The sequence below is a fragment of the Geotrypetes seraphini genome, chromosome 1 (assembly GCF_902459505.1).
Source record: "Geotrypetes seraphini chromosome 1, aGeoSer1.1, whole genome shotgun sequence".
In the NCBI taxonomy this organism is placed as follows: Eukaryota; Metazoa; Chordata; class Amphibia; order Gymnophiona; family Dermophiidae; genus Geotrypetes; species Geotrypetes seraphini.
This window is the reverse complement of record NC_047084.1, coordinates 40,913,502-40,935,772: the sequence shown is the minus strand read 5'-3', so window position 1 is coordinate 40,935,772 and position 22,271 is coordinate 40,913,502. Positions and strand designations below refer to the sequence as shown.

At 43.4% G+C, this 22,271-nt stretch overlaps 1 protein-coding gene across 2 annotated transcripts in view; it reads left to right on the top strand.

Moving 5' to 3' along the window:
* CWC27 (CWC27 spliceosome associated cyclophilin) overlaps positions 1 to 22,271 on the top strand; it is a 320,007-nt gene that overhangs the window by 84,045 nt on the left and 213,691 nt on the right. For both annotated transcript variants that reach the window (XM_033930330.1, XM_033930321.1), the window contains exon 10: positions 9,890 to 10,065. In XM_033930330.1, the coding sequence (XP_033786221.1) occupies positions 9,890 to 10,065 (176 nt within the window). The remainder of the gene's footprint in view (positions 1 to 9,889; positions 10,066 to 22,271) is intronic.

Sequence of the window (22,271 nt, the reverse complement as noted above, 5' to 3'; positions counted from 1 at the left end):
TATATTTATTTAATTCATCTTGTAGCTTAACCAGTACTGTAGTCTTTTATACTGTGTTCCAGTGTTTCTTTCTTCTGCATTCTTTTCTCTTCTCTTTGTTTTCCTTTTTGCCCCCACTGGCGTCTTTCTTTTTTTCCCCCTCTTTCTCTGTTTTTTCACTTCCTTTTTTTCCCATTGCCCCCTCTGGAGCTTCTCCTTTTCTCTCTCTCTGTTTCTTTTATTTCCTTTTCCCCTCTTGCTTTCTCCCATCTTTTTGCTTTCTTTCCCAGATTGGACTTGTTGGTCTCTTAGTTCCACCTTCCCCCTTTTTTGCTTCACTTTTGTCCTGGGTTTAACCCCCTTGCTTTCATTGCTCAAGCACACTATGTATGTAGTGCCATCACACTATTTGTTGCACCCCTTGCCATCAGACTTTGTAATGATATTTATGGCCTATTTTTATGTCTATTATTTTTTATTCCTATTTCACTTTTTTCATTTTTATCCTTTAGCACACAGTTTGTGGATGAATTTCAGCAATTCTATTTCAAGTGGCTCAACCAGAACGGTATGTCCTAATTTGCCCTCTCTTATCTCATTCTTGGCACCCATATTCTATTTAACCACTATTTGTTTAATACCCACATGTCACCATTGGCATGCCCTCTCAATCCCTTTTTGGGCTTTACATTCACCCATTTGCATCTATACATCAGATCTTACTTCACATTTAGCAGTTCGTGCCTCAAACAAGCACAATTTATATTTTCATTCTTCACCATTCACCTTTTTTCACTACTCTTCCATTTATCTTATGCATCTCATGAGCACCACAAAATTCTTGCACATATTACATGTTCACCAGCATACTTACACACTTACATATCTTTATAGGACCCTGGAAGAAGGTTGTTTTATACCGAAACACGGACCATGTCAGGTCCATGCCACAGACTTTATAGTGTGTATTACTTGGATTTGTAAAGTATTTGCTTCGCTTTTACTTTTGAAGACTTTAACTGTTTACAATAAACTGGTTTTTGAGATCGCTTCCACAATTCTGTTTTGCTTTTGGTTGTCTCCTTACTGTGGAACCATTTGGTGAACTCTCCTTATTTTATTATTGATACCATTTCTACTTATTTAGTTTATTATTCATTGTATTCACTGGCAGTTGGTACTTGTTACAACTCTTTATTTCTTCATAATAACTGTATCACACAGTCATGAAGTAAAAATAACAAATATATTCTGTATTGCTTGGTCGACTGGTATAGTCCTTACGAATGGTTATATGCCTCATTGCTACCAGCAGGTGGAGACTGAGCACAAACTTGTATATCAGGCTAGAATCTGCCCAGCAACTGTCTCAGTCTCCATAGCAGGTGGGTAAGACTAGATCGGCTCCCCCTTTAGTACTGTTGGAATTTTGTTTTGGACTCCTGGGTTCCCCTTTTGTGCCGAATAGAGCTTGGACTGGTCCTGTTTGGGGATCCGTCTGACCTCGGGGGTGTTAAACTCGACAGGTTGCGTGCTGGATTCCTCCCCCCCCCCCACCTTCCTCTACATCCCCATATTTTTGTAGAGGTGCCTCAGCCGGCGTCCAGATCCCCTGGTTGGTCAGCCCTCCAGCTTTGAGAGCCATGGAGTCTATTCAGTAAAAAAAAAAAAGACAAAATCCTGAGGTGTGCTGGTCTAAAGGGCTCATTTCTCTTTAAATCTGCTTTTTTACTGTATTTTCTCATCTAACCAGCACTTTTCTTTCAGCTAGGGTGCTTTTCAGCACAATGAGCACTTTTAAAGGGAAAAAATGCTTGTTGTGCTCAAGACACGAGGTACTCGCGGCTGGCCTGTGCAAGCGTTGTGAAGGCTCGAGCGGTGAGATAGCTGTCCGTCAAGGCACCCCGCCGCATGTACCTCGCGAGTTGGCTTCGGATTGCAGGGAAGCCCAGGCTTCCTCGATGCCTATGCGGAGGGTTCCCCAGCCGCTGATGGTGAGGGAGAAAAGGATTCCCTTGCCATCGGAATGGCTGGGGATTTCCTTTTCGCATCAGTCGGTTCCTCAGCCTTAGCGTCAGGAAAGTCCCAGGCTTTTCAGATGCGGCAGGCCGCAGGAGCTCTAATTTTGGCGGTTTCAGGTCCCAATTTCGGTAGGAACCTCCTTCATCTCAGTTAACCTCAGATGACCTTCCCCCTGTTCTACAAATACAGGGGCAAGGTATGGCAGGGTCCCCTGCTGGGGCAGGGAGTCCCTTGGGGCCGCTGGGGGTTTTTTCCCCTGAATTTGTTAGCACTTTGTAAAGCCTATGTGCTGGCGGCTGGAGGTTCCGTGTCCACTCCGGGGATCTGGGGGGTGAGGGAGGGGAGATGACTTCTTCCCCGGTGCGGCCCTACACAGCGGCCTCTACTCGTCTCTCATCCAAACGCCCAAGGGTCTCTTGGGATGAGGATTTTTGCCCAGAGTAGCAAGATGTTATTGATGAGGACCTGGACACTTGGGGAGATTTCCAGGATCCTCTTGCGGGGTCGGATTCCGCCAGTGAGGGGTTTGAGCACCCCCTTCAGCTGGCGAAGATGCGTCGGTGCGCATTTTTCAGCAGGAAGAGCTTCATGAATTAATTCTTAAGGTTTCCTCGGTTTTGTACTTTGAGGACACCATGTCAGAGTCCCTGCCTACGGTGGACCCCCTTGCTTAAGGGGATCCGTTCTGCTTCCCGCTCTTTTCCTATGCATCAGGATGTTCAGGATATTATGCTTGCACAGTGGCAGGTGCCGGAAGCTCCCTTTCATTTTGTGCACTCCATGGCCTGCCTGTATCCCATTCCTGAAGGGGATAGGGACACTCTGAAGTTGCCTGTAGTGGATGCGGTGGTCTCGGCCATCTCTAAAAGGCATGCCATGCCTGTTGAGGGTGGTGCAGCCTTGAAGTACCCGGAGGAGTGGAAGTTGGAATCCCTCCTTAAACAGAATTTTGATGTGACAGCTCTGGTGGTGCATAATTTTTCGACTGATAACAGAAACTCTGTAATCATTTAACAAGACCAGCATAATATTTGGCACATTTCACAAAAATAATGCTGTTCATAAGCTACCCAAACTAATAATGATAATTTATTCAATTATCTGATGACTTTATCAGTCTCATTGGATGCGCTTTTTGATATCCCTTAGCCTTGATTACTGCCTCACATTTGCTTGGCATGCTGTCCACAATTCTATGGAGATCAATAGATGTTGTTATGTGGAACTAGGAGTTGATTATTGCTGCTATCAGCTAATGTTTTTTGGTTGGTCGCTTTGCCGCTGTTGCTCTCTTTAATCTGACCCAGAGGTTCTCAAGGGGGGTGAGATCTGGACTGTTTCTGGCCAGTCCAGTAATTCAAACTTGTTCTCTTTGAACCAGATGAAGCATTTCTTGGTTGTGTGGCATGGGATGTAATACTGTTGAAAAATTAATGGTCAACTGGCACCAAAGATGTCTCTGTCTGAGGGGTTGAACTTTGGGCTGAAGGATCTCCTTTATGTATTTGTCAGCATTTATCACTCCATCAAGCACCTGCAATCGACCCACAAAATCTCTGGACATGCAGCCCCACACCATCACACTCAGAGGATGCTTCATGGTGGCAGTAGTACACTCTGGCATGCAGCCGCCGGTGAAAATAGCAGACACTGTCACTGACAGATATGGAGATTCAGATCTTATCGCTCCACAACACTTTCTGCCATTGCTCTGTGGTCCTTCTGGCATGCTCTTTAGCCCAGGTCAAACGTTTACGATGCTGAACTGCATTGAGGAAGGGATTTTTCCTGGGATTTCTTATTGTAGGCCTACTTTCACCAGTCTCTGGCGAGCTGTCTGGCATGACACCTGCACCCCTGTTTCTGTTAGTGACTTAGGGCTCCTTTTACAAAGGTGCGCTAGCGTTTTTAATGCACGCACCTAGTGCGCGCTAGCCGAAAATCTACCACCTGCTCAAGAGGAGGCGGTAGCAGCTAGTGCATGTAGCAATTTAGCGCGCACTATTCCACGCGTTAAGGCTCTAGCGCGGCTTTGTAAAGGGAGCCCTTAATTGATGTCAGCAGCATTTCCGATTCTATAGAACTGTTCTCACTATCCTTCTATCAGTCGGGGGTGTTGTAACCTTTAATCCAGCCCCTTCCATCTTTTTTTTTTTAATGTTTATAGTCTCTTCAAAGTGCAATTAATGAAAAAGAGCAGTTCAAATTTTGTCATATTGCATAATGGGCCTTTAGACAACACTCACAAGCTGTGACAAGAGCATCAAAATGATGCACATAAACAACTTACTGTACTGTATGTGCTCAAAATCTACGCAACATAAGAAACATAACTGATTGCTTACCTTTTTGATGTCAAATCACTAAGTCATTCATAACCACAAAATTCCTACAGAAATATTACCAGTTATGTTTATAAACAATCAAAGAATGTTTACAAATATATGTTGCAAGATTAAATAAGTAACTGGAGCAACAGTTGAATAATGTTCTGTGATATTGAAAAACTCTGTTTCCACAATTTTGGCCACTAGTGTAGATATAATAGGATGTCGGCATAATACCAACGGTAACAAAAGACAGTGGAAACATCAGGTAGATGGTGCAAAACCAATGAAACCTCTAATACGGTAAGCACGCATTAGAACATTTGAATACCATAGGTATGATGCTAATGCTGTTCTTTCAATAAAATGAAATATCTTACTATGTATCTGAGGGACCCAGTTCACATATATGGACAGAGACATGATGAGACAAGCAAATAAAAGATTAAACTGAAGGCAAATTATATGTATAGTTAAATAAGATATGAGGAACTGATCAGTTTCCCACTTCTACTGGATATATTCTTCTCATAAGTTTTATAATATAAAAGAAGTAGAAAAAATTTAATATTGTAAATGCATATTTTTTTAAATTGTATAAATAAGAGGAGGAGGTTTTTTGACCAATGATTGGAACTTTGTGAGGTGGGTTCTAGCTCACTAATTGAGCTATTGAACTGCTGCTGAGGTCTTTTTACATTACATTACATTAGGGACTTCTATTCCGCCTATACCTTGCAGTTCAAGGCGGATTACAAAAGAGCTAAAGGGTGTTTACTGTGTACTTTTTGTAAAGAGCTGTTTATTGGGTGATTGTATTAGTCTGGTTACTGTACCTTTTTGGTAAACATCAGGCAAAATTATTTTTTAATAAGTATTGGAGTTTAAAAATTGTCCACTTCTGACTTAGATAAAGGAAATGTAAGTTAGGAAGAGGGGTCAATAAAACTATGAATGGTTTTTAGCAGTGGCGTACCTAGGGTATGTGGCACCCAGGGACCATCATTTTTTGACACCCTCCCCCATCTATATGAAAAATATGATTTTTAGTAACAATCCACATATTGCACAACAAGAGTGTACCTAGGAAAAGGAAGCATCTTAAACACTGTAATGAGCACTAGAACACCAACACATACATTGTAAAACTAAACAAGCCAGATCCCGCACAGTCAATTGATCCTGTAGTCAATGCCAACTGAAAACTATGTTCTTTTCATACACACAGAATAGAGATACACCCTCACCCAATATAGAATAATCACAAACTAAAAATAGAAATATGTAGACCACCAAACTCCATTGGCTTCCAGTAGAGGCAAGGATCATCTTTAAGTTCGTCTGCCACTGTTTCAAAACTCTAACAGGATCTTCCCCAATCTACTTGTCTGAGCACCTTGAAATAGCAGGCCCCTCTCGCACACGAAACGCCCACCTATTCACCTTTCCCTCCCTAAAAGGCTGCCTCTACAAGAGATTCATTGATAGAACCCTAGCATTCCAAGCCGGCAAATGGAACAATTGCCTTACTGCCCTCATTTCCAACTCCCCGCCCTACCACCTGTTCAGGAAGTCACTAAAAACCTACCTCTTCGACAAATTCCGCTAACGCTGCCTTCCCCCCTTCCCTGCACCCTCCTGACCTCGATATGCCTCCATGCCCTCCGACTACGCCCCCCTCCCAAGCCACTATGGCCTCTCTTACTCATTCTCTGTTTTATCTAATTGCCCTGCCTTATCATTGCCTCTCATTTAACATCACCGTAAATGTATCACCGCTATAACATGTAACATCGCTGTATACGCACAGCCTCCTCTTTAGTATATGCCTTTTTACTACTGCTATTCATGTAACATCTCTGTAAATGTAACAACACTATAATATGTATCATCGCTGTAAATGTACAGTCTCTTCTATTGTTAACCGCATTGAACTTCCATGGTATTGCGGTATACAAGAATAAAGTTATTATTATTATTAGACAAAAGTTAAATTGAACCGCCAAGAAACCAGACCCTGGATACAATGCAACATCACAAAAACAGTAACGCATGTCCTCTAATACAGTGCAAAATATAAAGACAGTAGATGTAAATTTGAAAAAACTGATACATAACAATCACCACTTTACAAATTAACAAATAAAAATAAAACAAATAATGAGAAATAAAAAATACCATTTTATTGGACTAATCCCCGTAAGCTCGGTACCCATCCCCGCAAACCACCTGATTCCATCCACACAAGCCTTGAATTGTTTATATTAAAGTATAAAAAGAAATAATATTCTGTACAATTGTCAATTTATAAATCAGCGTCTTCTCCCCACTCTCTCTTCCCCATTTCCCTTCAGCGTCCTCAGCCCACTCTTTTTCCACTTTCCTTCAGCGCACGCACCTAAAAACAAGCAAGTAATTTTATATCATTTTCATTCTATTCATTCATAGAAATTAAAGTCTAAATAATGCCAGTCACATAACAAAACATGATTTTACAAAAATAATTTCCTGCAGTCAAGCCTGCAAGGATTACTAGATGTCTTTCAGCAGCTCCCCTCCCTCCCTCCCCCTTACCTTTGTGGCCAGGTCAAAATGATCTACCAACAATAAAATTTTAAAAACACAAAGCACGCTGTACGCAGAGAAAATGTTAGTTATCATTTATATTCCGCGGGTTTTCAAAGAGGTCAAGGCAGATGACTTTATGCAATGTCACCTCAGTAACAACTATACAAAAATAGACAAATATTCCCCCTCCCTTTTTACTAAACCACGATAGCGGTTTTTAGCGCAGGGAGCTGCGCTGAATGCCCACGCTGCTCTCGACGCTCATAGGCTCCCTGCGTTAAAAAACGCTATTGCGGTTTAGTAAAAGGGGGCCATAGTGCAAAATGTAGACAGCATATATAAATTCTCAAAACGGACACATTTAGATCACTAAATTGAAAATAAAATAATTTTTCCTACTTTTGGTAATTTCATCAGTCTCTGGTTGTACTTTATTCTTCTGACTGTGCATCCAATATTTCCTCCCTTCATTCAGCCTCCTGTATGCTTCCTCTCCTCCAGACCTCATTCCCTCCCCAAACTTTTTCTTTGTTCACCCTGCCCCCTTCTTTCTTTTTCTCTCTCTCTCTCCATACCCCCTTTCTTTCTGTATGTCTGTTTTTCTCTCTCTCTCTCCATACCCCATTTCTTTCTTTGTTTCACCCTGTCCTCCCCTTTCTTTCTTTCTCCCTGCCCTCCCCTATGCCACCACCATTGGGAAAATGCTGCCACCGCCACTGGGGAATAGGCTGCCACTGCCGCCATCGGGAACAGGCCGGCACCAAATTCGCCCTGCTTCTCTTCCCCGCAGGGCCAACCAACTCTCGCCACCCGACGTCAATTCTAACGTCGGAGAGGCCGTTCTGGGCCAGCCAGGCAGCGATTGGCTGGCCCAGAACGTTCTCTCCGAATAAATTGACGCGTGTGGCGAGAGTTGGTCGGCCCCACAGGGAAAAGCAGGGAGAAGTCGGCGCCGGCCTGTTTCCGATGGCGGCGGTGGCACTCAAGTGGCTAAAGAGACGCAGTTTGCCGGCCTAGGGAGAACACTGGAGGGTGGCCAGCTGTGCATCCCCTTGGGGCGTAAACCCGAGGCGGATCACCCCACTCCACCCTGGTATGCCACTGTCTGTACCTCACTCCCTCCCTATGACCAAAAATTCTCCTTTCTTTTATTCCCCGTGTACACAACCATCTCTTTCCCTCCCTTCCTCTCTCCCAAGTCCATGCCTTCTGTGTCCAAAAACACATTCCCTCCCCCACCTCAGCATCTCTTTCCCTCCCTTCCTTTCTCCCAAGTCCATGCCTTCTGTGTCCAAAAACACATTCCCTCCCCCACCTCAGCATCTCTTTCCCTCCCTTCCTCTCTCCCAAGTCCATCCTTCTGTGTCCAAAAATGCATTCCCTCCCCCACCTCAGCATCTCTTTCCCTCCCTTCCTCTCTCCCAAGTTCATGCCTTCTGTGTCCAAAAACCCATTCCATCCCCCACCTCAGCATCTCTTTCCCTCCCTTCGCTCCCAAGTCCATGCCTTCTGTGTCCAAAAATACATTCCCTCCCCCACTTCAGCATCTCTTTCCCTCCCTTCCTTTCTCCCAAGTCCATGCCTTCTGTGTCCAAAAACACATTCCCTCCCCCACCTCAGCATCTCTTTCCCTCCCTTCCTCTCTCCCAAGTCCATGCCTTCTGTGTCCAAAAACTCATTCCCTCCCCCACTTCAGCATCTCTTTCCCTCCCTTCCTCTCTCCCAAGTCCATGCCTTCTGTGTCCAAAAATGCATTCCCACCCCCACCTCAGCATCTCTTTCCCTCCCTTCCTCTTTCCCAAGTTCATGCCTTGTGTCCAAAACGCACTCCCTCCGCCCTTTTGTGTTCTGCGTGTGCCTCCCAGCCCATCTTAGCAACAGCAAAATAGAGCTCGAACCGCGAGGCTTGTCTTCTATTTCCTGCCTGTCCTGCCGCGCACACAAAGCCGACCGGAAGTCTTTCCCGACGTCAGCGCTGACGTCGGAGGGCAGGCTTTGCTTAAGCCCTCCCTCCGACATCGGCGCTGACATCGGCAAAGACTTCCGATCAGCTATATGTGAGCGGCAGGGCAATAGGAGCAGAAGACGAGCCTTGCGGCTCGAGTTATATTTAACCCCGCGGGTCCCCCATCCAGCTCTCTCCTGTGCACCCCCTTGGGGCGTGCACCCGGGGCGGATTTCCCCCCCCTAGGTACGCTACTGGTTTTTAGAGCAGGCTAGTCCAAGTGTAATAAAGGCTTGGGAGAAGAGCCAGACCTTTACCTGCTTTCTGAAATAGAGGTCATCTCAAATTATATGTAGTCCCTGTGTGTATAAATTCCAGAGTTCAGGGACTTCTCCTGAGAAGGCTCACTTGTTGATGTCAATTTATTTGTAATGGTGAAAGTGGCTTCATTGGAAGAGATTTTGAAAATGTACAAATGTTTTTACCTGTAGTTGTATACATCTTGGACAAAAGGGAAATTATTTTTTTTATAATGAAATTTTAAAAACACTTAACTCATAAATTTTAAAGATAGGTGGTACACACTTATCATTGGGGAAAAATAGAAATTCACCCTAATAATATGTTGAAAAAGAGAGGGTGGGAGTTCTTTGTAGTAATATGTTCAACCCCCCTTGTAAGCCATATTAGACTAGAGCAGGGTTTTCATTTGTTAAGAATATTATTTTTAGAATATCTTTAAACACTAACTGTGGATGATGGATTGAGTCATTCCCTTGGATTATTGACAGGCTATTGTAAAGCCCATGACTAATGCAGAATGGAGAATTCATGATACGGAGAAGCATGCAAAAGGGTTACTGCTTTATTGGCTCTCCTTCAGTAAATTTTCCTTAAACCCCCAAACCTTCTGAAAGTTGCTTTGGCCAACCAAAATAATATTATATTAAAACATAAATCTTAGCACTTCCTGGATGTCTATGCGCTTTAAATTTAAAAATAAAGTTGTTTTTTATATGAAGCTCCATCTATTTTAATTTCTTCACAGGAAGATGAGGATGATGATGATAATGATGGAAAACATGAGGAGAATGAGAGTGATAGGGAAGAGAGAAATCGAATCAAAGAACAAATTGCTAAAAAGTTGAAAAAAATTGAGGGTGAGACCGTCAAACCTCCAAGCAAACAAGAAAAAAAGGAATCTACTAAACAAATGACCCGTAGGTAAGAAAATCATTAGAAAAAATTTAGAAAGAGATTTGTTTGTAATGCATTTGTTTACAGTTTTGGTTTTGGTTTTTTGTTTTTTGTAAGCAGAAAATCACAACTGAATTATTATGAGATTTTTGTTTTCAGATGAAATTTGTTGGTATGTTGTATTCTGTTTGTAACAAAGAAAGCAGAAAAAATTCACCAAATAGTTCCACAGTTGAAGGGGAACAACCAAAAGACAAAGGAGCACTGTGGAGACGATGATCTTGATTAACAGGTTATTGTGAAACAGTCTTCACAGGAAAAAATGATACATACACTTGAAAAATCCAAATTGTACACACTATCTATTCTGTGGTATGGACCTGACAGTCTGTGTTTCGGTATAAGACAACCTTCTTCTGGGGTCTGTACAGGTTTAAACCACAAGATGTAAAATTGCTAAAAGCATCCAGAATACTGTGTGATGAGAGACGGAACACAATGGTGCGGTCTGACTCAATCAAAGATGTCTTCGAAATCAAAGGTTTTCGAAATCTCGTCAGCACTGTCCTTCAGTTACAAAAGTACTTGGTTCGCTTGGCTCACGTCCAGGGCTTCTTCCATGTCTGTGGCCATGAGGAGGCTGGCATGGCTCAGAGTTTCTGATATGGATGTCAATTTGGAGGACAGGCTGGCCAATGCCCTATGCTTAGGAGATGAACTTTTTGGGGCCTCTATAGATGTTGCAACCCAAAAACTCACTGTTCATGAGACTAAAACCTAAATCTAAGCTCTCTTCATCGAAGCCTTTCAGACCTTGTTAATCTTATCAGTGGTGTTTTTCAGCCAAAGCCTTGATTAGCGATTAACGCATGTGAACTGCACTCTGTGCCAAGAGGTGCTTAGGAGTAATGTCAATCACACATATATTACCAGTTCAATATTATAATTTATTTATTAATTTTAATCTTACATGTCTCAGAAATCATGTGTATGATGGAGTCCCATCAGGCATGAAATTTGCACCTTTCCTGATGGTCTCTCCGAGTCTATACTGGTCCGTTCCTTTTATATTTTTTATAAGCCAGTATGACATCACACTTGTCAACCAATCCATTAATAGAGGCTGTCCTTAGCTTTGGACAAAGGAAATTCCTTTGCAAGTTTTTCCCAACTCAAACAAAGTTTTTAAATCATATTTTTGTTTACATTAATGTCCAAATATGCACAAACATATTATAACATACCCAATGTTCTTTTTGTCATTCTCAAAAACTTAAATCAAACCGTTTATCTATGCATTTGTTGAAAAGTTAATGTCCCTGTCAGCACCAGAGAGAAGGGGCTATTCCCCCGTGCTCTGAGCTTTGCCAAAACTGAGTTTCAAGTTTCACTGACACACACACAGAAGACCCAGATCCCTTCCTATACTAGAGGTCAGAGGGTTTCCATGGTAACAGCGTTCCTGGCTTTAACCTAACCATTTCTAGATGTTGCCTAAGGATTTCTCCTTAGTTTCTTCAGGTTTAAACTATATAAAATATTGGAAATTAAATACATACCATTCTTTCACATATCTTTCATACATCATTCATTCAGGGCCCCATTCACACACAACACGGTATATTGCATTCATACTTAATACATGTTATATCCCAATTTGGAATATAGAGTCTAATATGCTCTTCCTAATCGGCTTAAGCACATCTGTTATCAATTAGAACCACGAGGCTCAAAGCGGGAAACAAAGACAGACAAAGAGAGAGAAAGAAACATGGAGGCAGTTTAATACCTCCATGTATTATATATATCCTGATTTCCTCTGTTGTCTGGCTTAATAGCAAAACACATAAAAAGAATATTATTATGCTTTTCCTTAATATTAATCTGTAGTGTGTTTTTCTGGCCTTGGCTACATCCATATTCAGATATTTTATTAACCAACTTTTCGTACGCTTCTATTGGGTGTGGCCTTAACTAACACATATGCTTGTATCTAACTAGAGTTACCCAGAACCATACAAAAAGCAGGTGTTTTGTAGATAAACTCCACAAAATACTCCACAAACACATCTTATTCATTATCCATTCCATTAACGTACCATAGCGCCCCCTACAGCCCACGAGCGAGTGCCACTGATCAGCTTCTGCTCCAGTGAGACCTCAACAGAAAAAATAAAAACAACAGCGTCCGCCTAAAGCTCAGCCAGCTTCTTCCAACAATTCAACTCAGTCTTTTTGACCTGCTGCTTGAGAGCATAGTTCCAACCCCTCAGCCGATCGGAGGTCATCTTCAGATTTATTGCCATCATTGGGAACTCATCACCTCTGATCTCTGGGTTCTAAAAATCATTCAGGAGGGTTACTCTCTTCATTTCATCTCCATCCCTCTGGATCATCTTCCAAGAGAGTCTGTTTTCAACCCTCTCCATCCTCTGTTCTTCTTCAGGAGATTCAGTCCCTTCTTCTCCTCAATGCCATCAAGGATGTTCCTCTCGACCAGTGAAATCAAGGGTTTTGCTCCCGCTATTTTTTAATAGGGAAGAAATCGTGAGGTCTCCGACTGATTTTAGATCTCAGAGCCCTCAACAAATTTTTGATCTGAGAGAAATTTTGAATGCTGTCTCTGGCCACTCTATATCCACTCCTGGATCACAACAATTGGCTATGCTCTCTAGATCTCAAGGAAGCCTACACTCATAAAAGGCCCTTCCTCTCTGGATGTCTTCATTGCCACAAACCAAACATCTTGTTTCTTCAGAACTTGGGTTTCAATATCAACTTTCCCAAGTCACAACTTCTGCCATTTCAAGGACTCCAGTTAATTGGAGCCCTTCTCAACACCTTCCAAATGAGAGCATTTCTTCCACAGGATCGTCAGAACGCTTTACTTCAACTTTGCCATCAAGTGGACCAGCTCAAGACCATTTCAGCCAGGCAAATGATGGTTCTTTTGAGCCATATGGCTTCTACGGTCCAGGTGACCCCTCAGGCGAGACTCCATCTCAGAACGCCCCAATGAACTCTAGCTTCACAGTGATCTCAGGCAACCATCTTCTCTCGCAACATATTTCTATGACATCATCTCTTTGACAGTCACTTCAGTGGAGGATGATCTCATTCAATCTCTACAAAGGTCTGTTTTTTCATCTATCTTCTCATCAAAAACTATTGACCATGGATGCATCAACTTATGCATGGGGAGCACATCTGGATGGTCTTCAGACTCGAGGTCATTGGTCCACCAAAGAGCTGAAGTTCCATAACAGTCTTCTGGAACTCAAAGCGATTTATTATGCTCTCAAATCTTTCCAGCATCTCATACACAATCAAGTCCTTTTGCTTTACATGGTCAATCAAGTTGCAATGTATTATATAAATAAGCAAGAAGGCAAAGGATCTCTCCTTCTTTGCCAGGAAGCTCAAAAGACATATACCTCAGAGCCTAAAGTTAGGTTTAATCAGTGGCTATATTTGTACGCAGCATCTCACATTCAGCTTTAATTGGACAATTGAAAGTTAAGTGCCTAACTTAAAAACCACAATTCTATAAAAAGTAGGCACTTAGCCCAAAGTGCCTACACTAAAAGTGGGCATGGTTAGTGGCAGATCTTGGACATGTTTTCAAGTTAGGCGCCTCTTTGTGATTCAAGTGCCATTAGGTTCTGATATTGGCACCTAACTTTAGGCATAGAAAATCCTGGCATAAATGTTAGTATGCTGAGTGCCGTCCTAGCATGCTTAGGCGATGCTACAATAAAGAGCATCTAAGTTTTATAGAATGGTGCTTATATCAGTGCCTTACTGGACTTTGTAGAATCAGGGCCAGAATGTCCAGAGTAGCAAAAGCAGGTTTTTACCAACTCTTGACTATTTACCTTCTGATCTGTTTGGGCCGCCTCCCCGTAATAGCCACAAACCTCCTATCCTGGGAGAAATTTATTTATATTGCTCCACCTCACCTCTCAGCACATCCAGATCTGTAGCAGCAACAGACCCTGTTTATCTCAAGAGAGGCTCCATAGATGTCACAACTGATCCCTTCAGCATGCATGGAACCATTCATTCTAACATCCACCTGCATCAGCCACTTGCTCTCACTCATTAACTTATAGAGTTGTAAGTTCATCTTTCAACACAAATGATAGAGGTTTTCACTCATGATTGAAGTTTCAAGCAAGCAGTAAACATATTCATTTTTCTTGGTCTTCAGTTGCTTGGTTAGCTGCCATCGACTAGTGTTCAAGTCCTTGCTTACCTTGTGATAAAATACAGTTCCCAACATGAGCACTGGGTCAGATGAACAGATGTAGGGGATCTTTCAGTTCTTTAGCTGCTCAGTCTGAAAATTGGATTTTGGATTTTAGGGAATCTAGAGTAAAACAAAACTCTGTGGGGGGGGGGGGCGTTTAAAAAAATAAATCTGGTTTTGAGAGTTGCTCATGACTTGAGCAAAGGTCTAAAGACAGAAATCAGGATCTGGCAGCAAAACAAGTGACTCTGGCTTCAATATTTGGTGCATGTTTAGTATCAAAAGAATACACATTTGGAAGTTTGATACTAGACTTGCCATTGCATCTGGGCTTTAATGCCAGTTACTTATTCTCAACAATGGCTTCACCTCAAAATTTTCTGTATATCTTGATCTTGTACCTCAATTTGTAAACAAGAATATCTGTGAAACATTTCTTTCTATCCATCCCCAATACAGCTGGTTACTAACCCAGTGAAGGAGTGAAAGTATTAAGCTTATTTCACTTTTTGTTAAAATTACCATATTTTTCGCTCCATAAGACTTTCCCCCCCAAAAAATGGATCTTATGAAGCGAATACCCAACACCTAACCCCCCCCCCCCCGTTACCTTATTTAGATCCTTCGGAGGTTGTGCCCTTCCCTCCGGCTGACTGCAGCCATTCATGGAACAGTGCCTTTTGGGCCGATTTGATGCTGCTTAGCTCAGCCGGAAGGAAGAGCAGGACCACCGGACTGCCTAAAATAAGGTATGGAGGGAGTTCGGGGGGGGGGGGGCTGCCTCGGGGTGGGGAGCCCTGCTGGGGGGGTGGAGGGCCCTGTCTGCCTGATTGCCTCGGGGTGGGGGGCCCTGCCTGCCTGTCACTAGGCCTCTAGGCCTGCCTGCTTGTCACTAGGCCTGCCTGCCCTGTGCCCTGTCCCTGCCTTGTGCCCTGTCCCGGCCTACCACTAGACCACCAGAGGGGAAACAGGGTACAGAGCCTGGCAGGGGGGGACAGGGTGCAGAGCCTGGCAAGGAGTGTGGGATTGGGTGCAGATCCTGGCAGTGAGAATTTGGCTCAGAATGCATTTTTTTCTTGTTTTCCTCCTCTAAATCTAGGATGCGTCTTATGGAGTGAAAAATATAGTATATTCTCAACTGCTTGACTTCCCCCACAACTGCCTCAGGAGTATTGCAAAGAATTCAAGAAATAATGTAGTTTTCAAAGGGAAGCAACCAAAGGATTGACCCTTTGAATCCACAACCTTCACTGTTTCAAAGATTGTGGATTATTTTCTTGTTTTAATAAAGCCTGCATCAATAACATCAGATGCTACAGTTTTTGTTTTGGGCTCAAAAGGCACAGTCCATGTTTGACTTGTTTTATTTTGCAAAGGCTGCAGTGTCACTAGAGGGCAGCAAATACTGTACTCTGTCATTGTTTCATTTTGTTGATCAAATGTAACTATCAGAGTTTGAACCTTTAGGGAAAATGTACTAACGATTGACAGATTTTTTTTTTCGGGGGGGAGGGGGGAATGTGTCAGTACTGGCACCTTTATTCATTGCCTGCTAAAATTGACCGATTAAGATTTTATACTGGGAGTGTGATTGTTTGATAACTTTGAAAAGGACTAAATGATGTATGGGACAGTTCTCATTTAGACTTTTGTCTGGAGCTGGTCACCTATGAGGTACTGCCTGAACCTTAACTCTCCGTTTGTACACCAAAGACTCGTACTGATATCCATTATTTAAATAATTTTTTCTATTAAGGTTGTATTCTTCCCAGCTCAGATTCTCTTCCCGAGGGATTAAGTGTGTTAGCCAATTGTAGATTCGCAGTCGGAAGCAGCCATGCATCTTTAGTACTGCCTGCAACTCGCTGGTTTTTGTGTGTGTGTGACAGCTGCTGAACCAGCAGTGGGGAGAAGAGGGAGAGCTGCTAGACCCACAGGACATGGGAAAGGAAGAGATGCTAGACTCGTTGGGGAGGGAGGGAGAGCTGTTGGATCCACAGAGGGTGCTGGAGGCAGGAGTGCATGGGCATCACACCTTCATTTAAGATGTGGGGTCTGGGGTAGAGAGCTGCACGGGAACGGGGATGACGGGAATCCCGTGGGACCTGCGGGGATCCCGCAGGTTCCCCCTTCGGGTCATGGGGATCCCGTGGGGACGCCCCCTAAGGTCACGGGGATCCCGTGGGGATGTTATCGCTGACATCGGGAAGACTTCCGGTCGGCTTTGTGCAGAGCAAGAAGGGGATTGCCAAATGTAATTCGTTTCGCCTGCTCTCTTCATGCTTCCTGCAGTTAGCATTGAAAGCCAATGGGCGGCAGTAGTGAGCAGAACCAAACAGAGAGCTGCCAGTCAGTGATGATAATTTATTATTCATTTCAGTTATAGGTGGGGTGTGCAGACATAGTTACAATAATAATTACCGAGACTTGAGTGTTTCCAAGGCAACCAATTTTTGTGCTTCATTCATGCTGTTGCAGAGTGTGTGCCTGTAAAGCATGACATTGCTGTATTCGGAGCTTTGTTGGCCTCCTGCTGTTTTGGGTTCCAGGTTAGTTACAGTATTATAAGGTGCAGTCGAGCATATAAGGCTGAGGCTGGAATTAAAGTGTACAGTGTAAGCCCTCCATATCCTAGCCCTGGGGCCTGCCGTCTGCCACTTCATTCTTAAGTAACAAGGTTGTAAAAATGCAAATAGCATTTCTTGGGTGTCATAACCAATAAGGGGCCAGAATTCCTTGAGGTCGTAAAGTGCAGCCTGTATATTTATTTGTGATTCTGTGTGCAGAACTTCTCTGTCATGAAGATTTTAGGGCCACACTTTCTTTCATGCCATGCCCATCCAGAAAACCTAAAGGGACAAGAACCTTTTGGTTTTTGTAATGGTTCAGATTTTTAATACAAGTCATCAATTCTGTACACTTATTTATTGGAACTGCTGGCTGTTTATCTCATTTTATGACAGACAAGGTGGATTAATCTTCTTTCTTGAGCAGGATTAGTTCATTATGTGCAGATATAAACCATATCTGTTGGATGAGATCTATAGATTAATCAGATTATCTTTGCTTCTTGTGGAGCCCCTGACAGGTAGGAAAAAGAAGACGAGCCTCGTGGCTCGAGCTCCATTTTGCTTGCAGATGAGGGCTGAGAGGCGGAACACAAAAGGGGGGGAGGGAGTGCGTTTTTGGCACAAGGCATGAACTTGGGAGAGAGGATGGAGGAAGGGAGGGAAAGAGGTGGGGGAGGGAGAGCATTTTGGATACAAGGCATGAACTTGGGAAAGAGGATGGAAGAAGGGAGGGAAAGAGATGTTGAGGTGGGGGAGGGAATGTGTTTTTGGATACAGAAGGCATGAACTTGGGAGAGAGGAAGGGAGGGAAAGAGATGGTTGTGTACACGGGAATGGAAGAAAGGAAAATTTTTGGTCATAGGGAGGGAGTGAGGTACAGATGAGAGGGAGAAATATTGTGGTGGAAAAGTACTTGCTGACCCTTGCTGTGACTGGTGGGGATCCCCAAGCATCGCCAGCAGAAGACCTCCTCTAGAGACGGCCAGAACTCCCCTCCACCAAGCACAGCAGTCGCTGGCAACATCCCATGAGCCACTGAGGTGCCAGCATCTGTGACTCAAGGACGCTACTGCTGCCTGCCAAGCTTGGCAAAAGGGACCCCTGGCCAACTGCAAAGGAAGACCTCAGCTGACAGCTTGGGGGTTCTCATCAGCTGAGTGTTTTGCAAGATGAGCAAAACACTCAGCAAACTTTTGACTCGCAAACCGAGTGTTGACTCGATTTGCGAGCACCCCCCCCCCCCCCGATAACCGGCATTGCTCCCCCTCGCTCGCAAAGGCCCCCTCGCTCCAACTGGCACCCCCCCGTGTGAACCGGCCCCCCCCCCCGCCTGAACAACTTAAATTTACCCCTCCCCCGGGTCTGGCACCGGCACGCAGGTACAGATCATGCTGGTGCCTTGAAGATCTTCCGGCTTCTGCCTGCCTTGAGCATGCATCTGCGCATGCTCAAGGACTTCTAATTCTCCCTCTCGCTGAGATTCTCGACAAGAGGGAGAATTAGAAGTCCTTGAGCATGCGCAGATGCATGCTCAAGGCAGGCAGAAACCGGAAGATCTTCTAGGCACCGGCACGATCTGTGCCTGCGTGCCGGTGCCAGACGGTGAGGAGGGTAAGTTTAAGTTGTTTGGGTGAGGGTGCTGGTTGGAGCGAGGGGGCCTTTGCGAGTGGGGGGAGCGATGCCGGTTATCAGGGGAGGGGGGGGGTTGGGAACATATCAAAGCGAGTTTCCATTATTTTCTATTGGGAAACTCGCTTTGATAAATGAGCATTTTGGATTACGAGCATGCTCCTGGAACGGATTATGCTCGTAATCCAAGGTACCACTGTATTTATATTTTATATTTACATTAGAGGCTCTGGTAGAAACCCGTTTACAAAGTATGAATTCTTCCCAATTAATATTTCCAAATTAATAAAGTCTCTTTGCTTATTTGTAAATAGGTCTCTACCAGAGCCTTTAATTCAGTAGCATAATTAAATGAAATAACTGTTTCTGAAGTTTATAGGGACAGGCAGGGATGGAGGGGATTCCTCACGGGGACGGGTGGGATTTTGCGGGGATGGGTGGGATTTCTATCCCCGCACAACTCTCTAGTCTGGGGAGCTTAGACAAAAGGGTTCCTGGAAGGGCGTTCCCACTAGATACCAGGGTCTTTTTTTTTTTTTTTTTTACTTCAGTCAGATCAGGGCAGGTGGAAGAAAGGGGTGCCATTAGATACCAAGGACATTTTTTCAGTGGTCAGGCAGAAGGGAGACTGGCATGTGTTGGGGCTACATACAAAGACATTTGTGAGAGAGGGGGACAAGAATAGCTGTCAAATTGGAGGGATGTTACATGGGGCACTAATGTAAAATGAGACGACTCGGATAAAACTAAATTCTTTATAGCCTCGCCACACCCACATATCACGACAAAATCAATATACATTAACAATCTTAACTACCCCATTCAACCAACAATGAAGGTTCTGGGGGTATTACTGGACCAAGGTCTAACTATGAAAGACCTTGTGGACTCCCTAGTCAGAAAAGGGTTTTTTACTCTCTGGAAACTTAGGTCCATTAGAGCATACTTCGACGCCTCAGCATTCAGAATTCTAGTACAATCCCTAATACTAAGCCACCTTGACTATTGCAACATTACCCATCTGGCCATCCCCCGGAAGCAAATGCAGAGACTTCAACTGATACAAAATGCAGCAGTCAGGTTGATTTTCGGGCTGCAGAAGTCCGATCACATAACCCCTTCCTACCGACTCCTGCACTGGCTGCCAATGGAGGCACGTACGAAGTTCAAGCTGGGATGTCTCTGCTTCAAGGTATTATCTGGCCTAGCCCCTAAATACATAACAGACCTCTTCTCATTCTCAACCAACAGACATGAGAGAAGAACACACCTGAAATTCGTTTCCCCACTGGCTAGAGGATGCAAATATAAGAGATACCATCAACAACTTCTATCGTATCAAGCAGCCTTATGGGGCAAAATTAGAAAAACTAATTACACACACAAACATCTATGGTGAATTTAGAAAACACCTAAAAACATTCCTGTTCTCGAAATACCTAGGAAACGATTCAGGACAATAGCCCCCTTCGTAATCCCACCCAGATCTGATCTTGTAAACTGTTAACCTCCGATCTCTAACTATGATTGCTCCATTCAATTTATGGAATTTCTCTAATTCATTGTAAATCGCACGGAACTTCACGGTCCTGCAGTATATAAACTGTTGCTATTATTATCACTGTTGTTACTAACAGATGTTCTCAGCTATACTCTGTAAGTCGCTGTCTGTACAGTTTCTCTTCGTTGTGAACCGCCTAGAAGTCGCAAGATTGTTGGCGGTATACAAGAATAAAGTTATTATTATTATTATTGCTTGTGTGAGTTTCTCACTCATGAGAGTCTCTACCATTAAATCGCAGAAGTCTTCAACATCTCTGGCTTATTTGCAAGTCTGGTAGGTTTTGAGGGTGGGGGGGCATCATACCCCTGGAAGGCACAGGTCCCAATATATTCTGGGTCTTTTGCACCGGATCTGGATCACACTTTGGGATTGAGCTCTTACAGGTCCAGATGGTTACCCTTTCATGTTTTCGGGACAAGGATGAAGGGGCCTCTCCCTGGCAGCAAACAAGGAGATGGTCTCATTTTGGAAAGGAGTGACACATTTGTGCCATCCTTCTTTCCTTTCCATTCTGGGACCTGAGATTGGTTCTCTGTATGTTCTCCAGAGCTCTGTTTGAGCCTTTGTGATTTGCCTCAGTTAAGGACCTCTCGAGGCAGTTTCCTTGTTGCAATTAACTTGGCTTGGAGAATCTCAGAGTTTCAGGCATTATCTTGTCTTAACACTTTTTTTGGAGGACTCGGGGCTCCTTTTACGAAGCCATGTTAGCAGTTTAACGCGCGTAATAGCGTGTGCTAAACTGCCGGCCGTGCTAGAAGCTAATGCCAGCATTGAGCTGGCGTTAGTCTTAGCCACGTAGCGCGGGTTTAGCGCATACTATAAAGCTGGATGAGTTAAAATCGCTAATGCGACTTCATAAAAGGAGCCCCCAGTTTCCATTTGCATGGTTCCTTCCTTTTTGCCCAAGATAATTTCTCCATTCCATATGAATCAGGAGGTCTGTTTGCTCTCTTTTGAGGAGAATGGTTCTGATCCATCGGCTCAGATGCTGCATAGGCTGATATCTAGAAGCTGCACAAGCTGGAGTAGACAAATGATTTTCAACTCTCTGATCTTCTCGTTGTCCATTTTCATGGCCCTTGGGCTAACGCTATGTACGTGCTAAGGTCCTTTCTAAAGCCTAATTGATGGGGATGAAGCCATGAATGTGAATGATAAAGTTCAGCCAATTGCTGGGCTATAACTTTTTTCTACCACCTTGGAACTACATATTCAAGATAAGTATAACTAGTACACAGCAAGGGATCTCAGGAGGAGTAAAAGCTCTTAAAATTATCAGGAGGAGTTATGTTTAGAGGTGAGGATAAAAAAGGGATCCTGTTGACCAAGGTGGACCATCAATCATACCGACGTTGACCTGAGGAAAACCACTTATGAAAGAGATAAATTATTTCATGTGTGCTGCTCTAGTGATACTGTTTTGAAGGGTAGTATGTCAAGTATTTAAACTAAACAATCCTATCCACTTTCCTGACAGATGGATTCTTATTTCAGCTGTGTTTCAAGTTTTCTTAATGCTTCATAATATCGTTTTACATTCCTAAGCGGTTTATATCATATATTGTTAAAAATTAAAAGTAGGGAGTATTACATACATGATTAAAGTGTTAAACAAATCATACACAAAACCAAACTAGATACAAAAGGGAAATAGGTGGGAATACATTGCTTAAAATAAAAATGATGGTGAAGGAAAAAACTACTACTACTATTAATTATTTCTATAGCACTACCAGACGCACGCAGCACTGCACAGAGTCACAAAGAGTAACAGTCCCTGCTCGTAAGAGCTTACAATCTAAACAGGCAAGACAGACAAACAGGATGTCATGGATACAGTTAAGGGGAACGGTCAATCAGTGGGCTGGGTTGGAGGGCAGAGGAGTAGGAAACAAAAGGATATTTGGAGAAATTTGCATCATGGTCCAGGTCTAGCTCTCGTATGCATCTTTAAAGAGAGAAGTTTTAGCATAGATTTGAATTTAAAGCAATTAGATTCTTGCCGCAGTGTTGATGGTAGTGAGTTCCATAACGTTGGAGCTACCACTGAAAAAATTGTTTTACGGATCATGTCATAGAACAGTTGCCGAACGGATTGCAAGAAGGCCTTGTTGGGATGAACAAAGTTACATATGGAATCAACAACCTATAGATGAAAGTGGGCAGGTGGTTCATTAGTACCTTTAAGGTGAGAAAAAGTATTTTCAGAAGTGGGGTGACG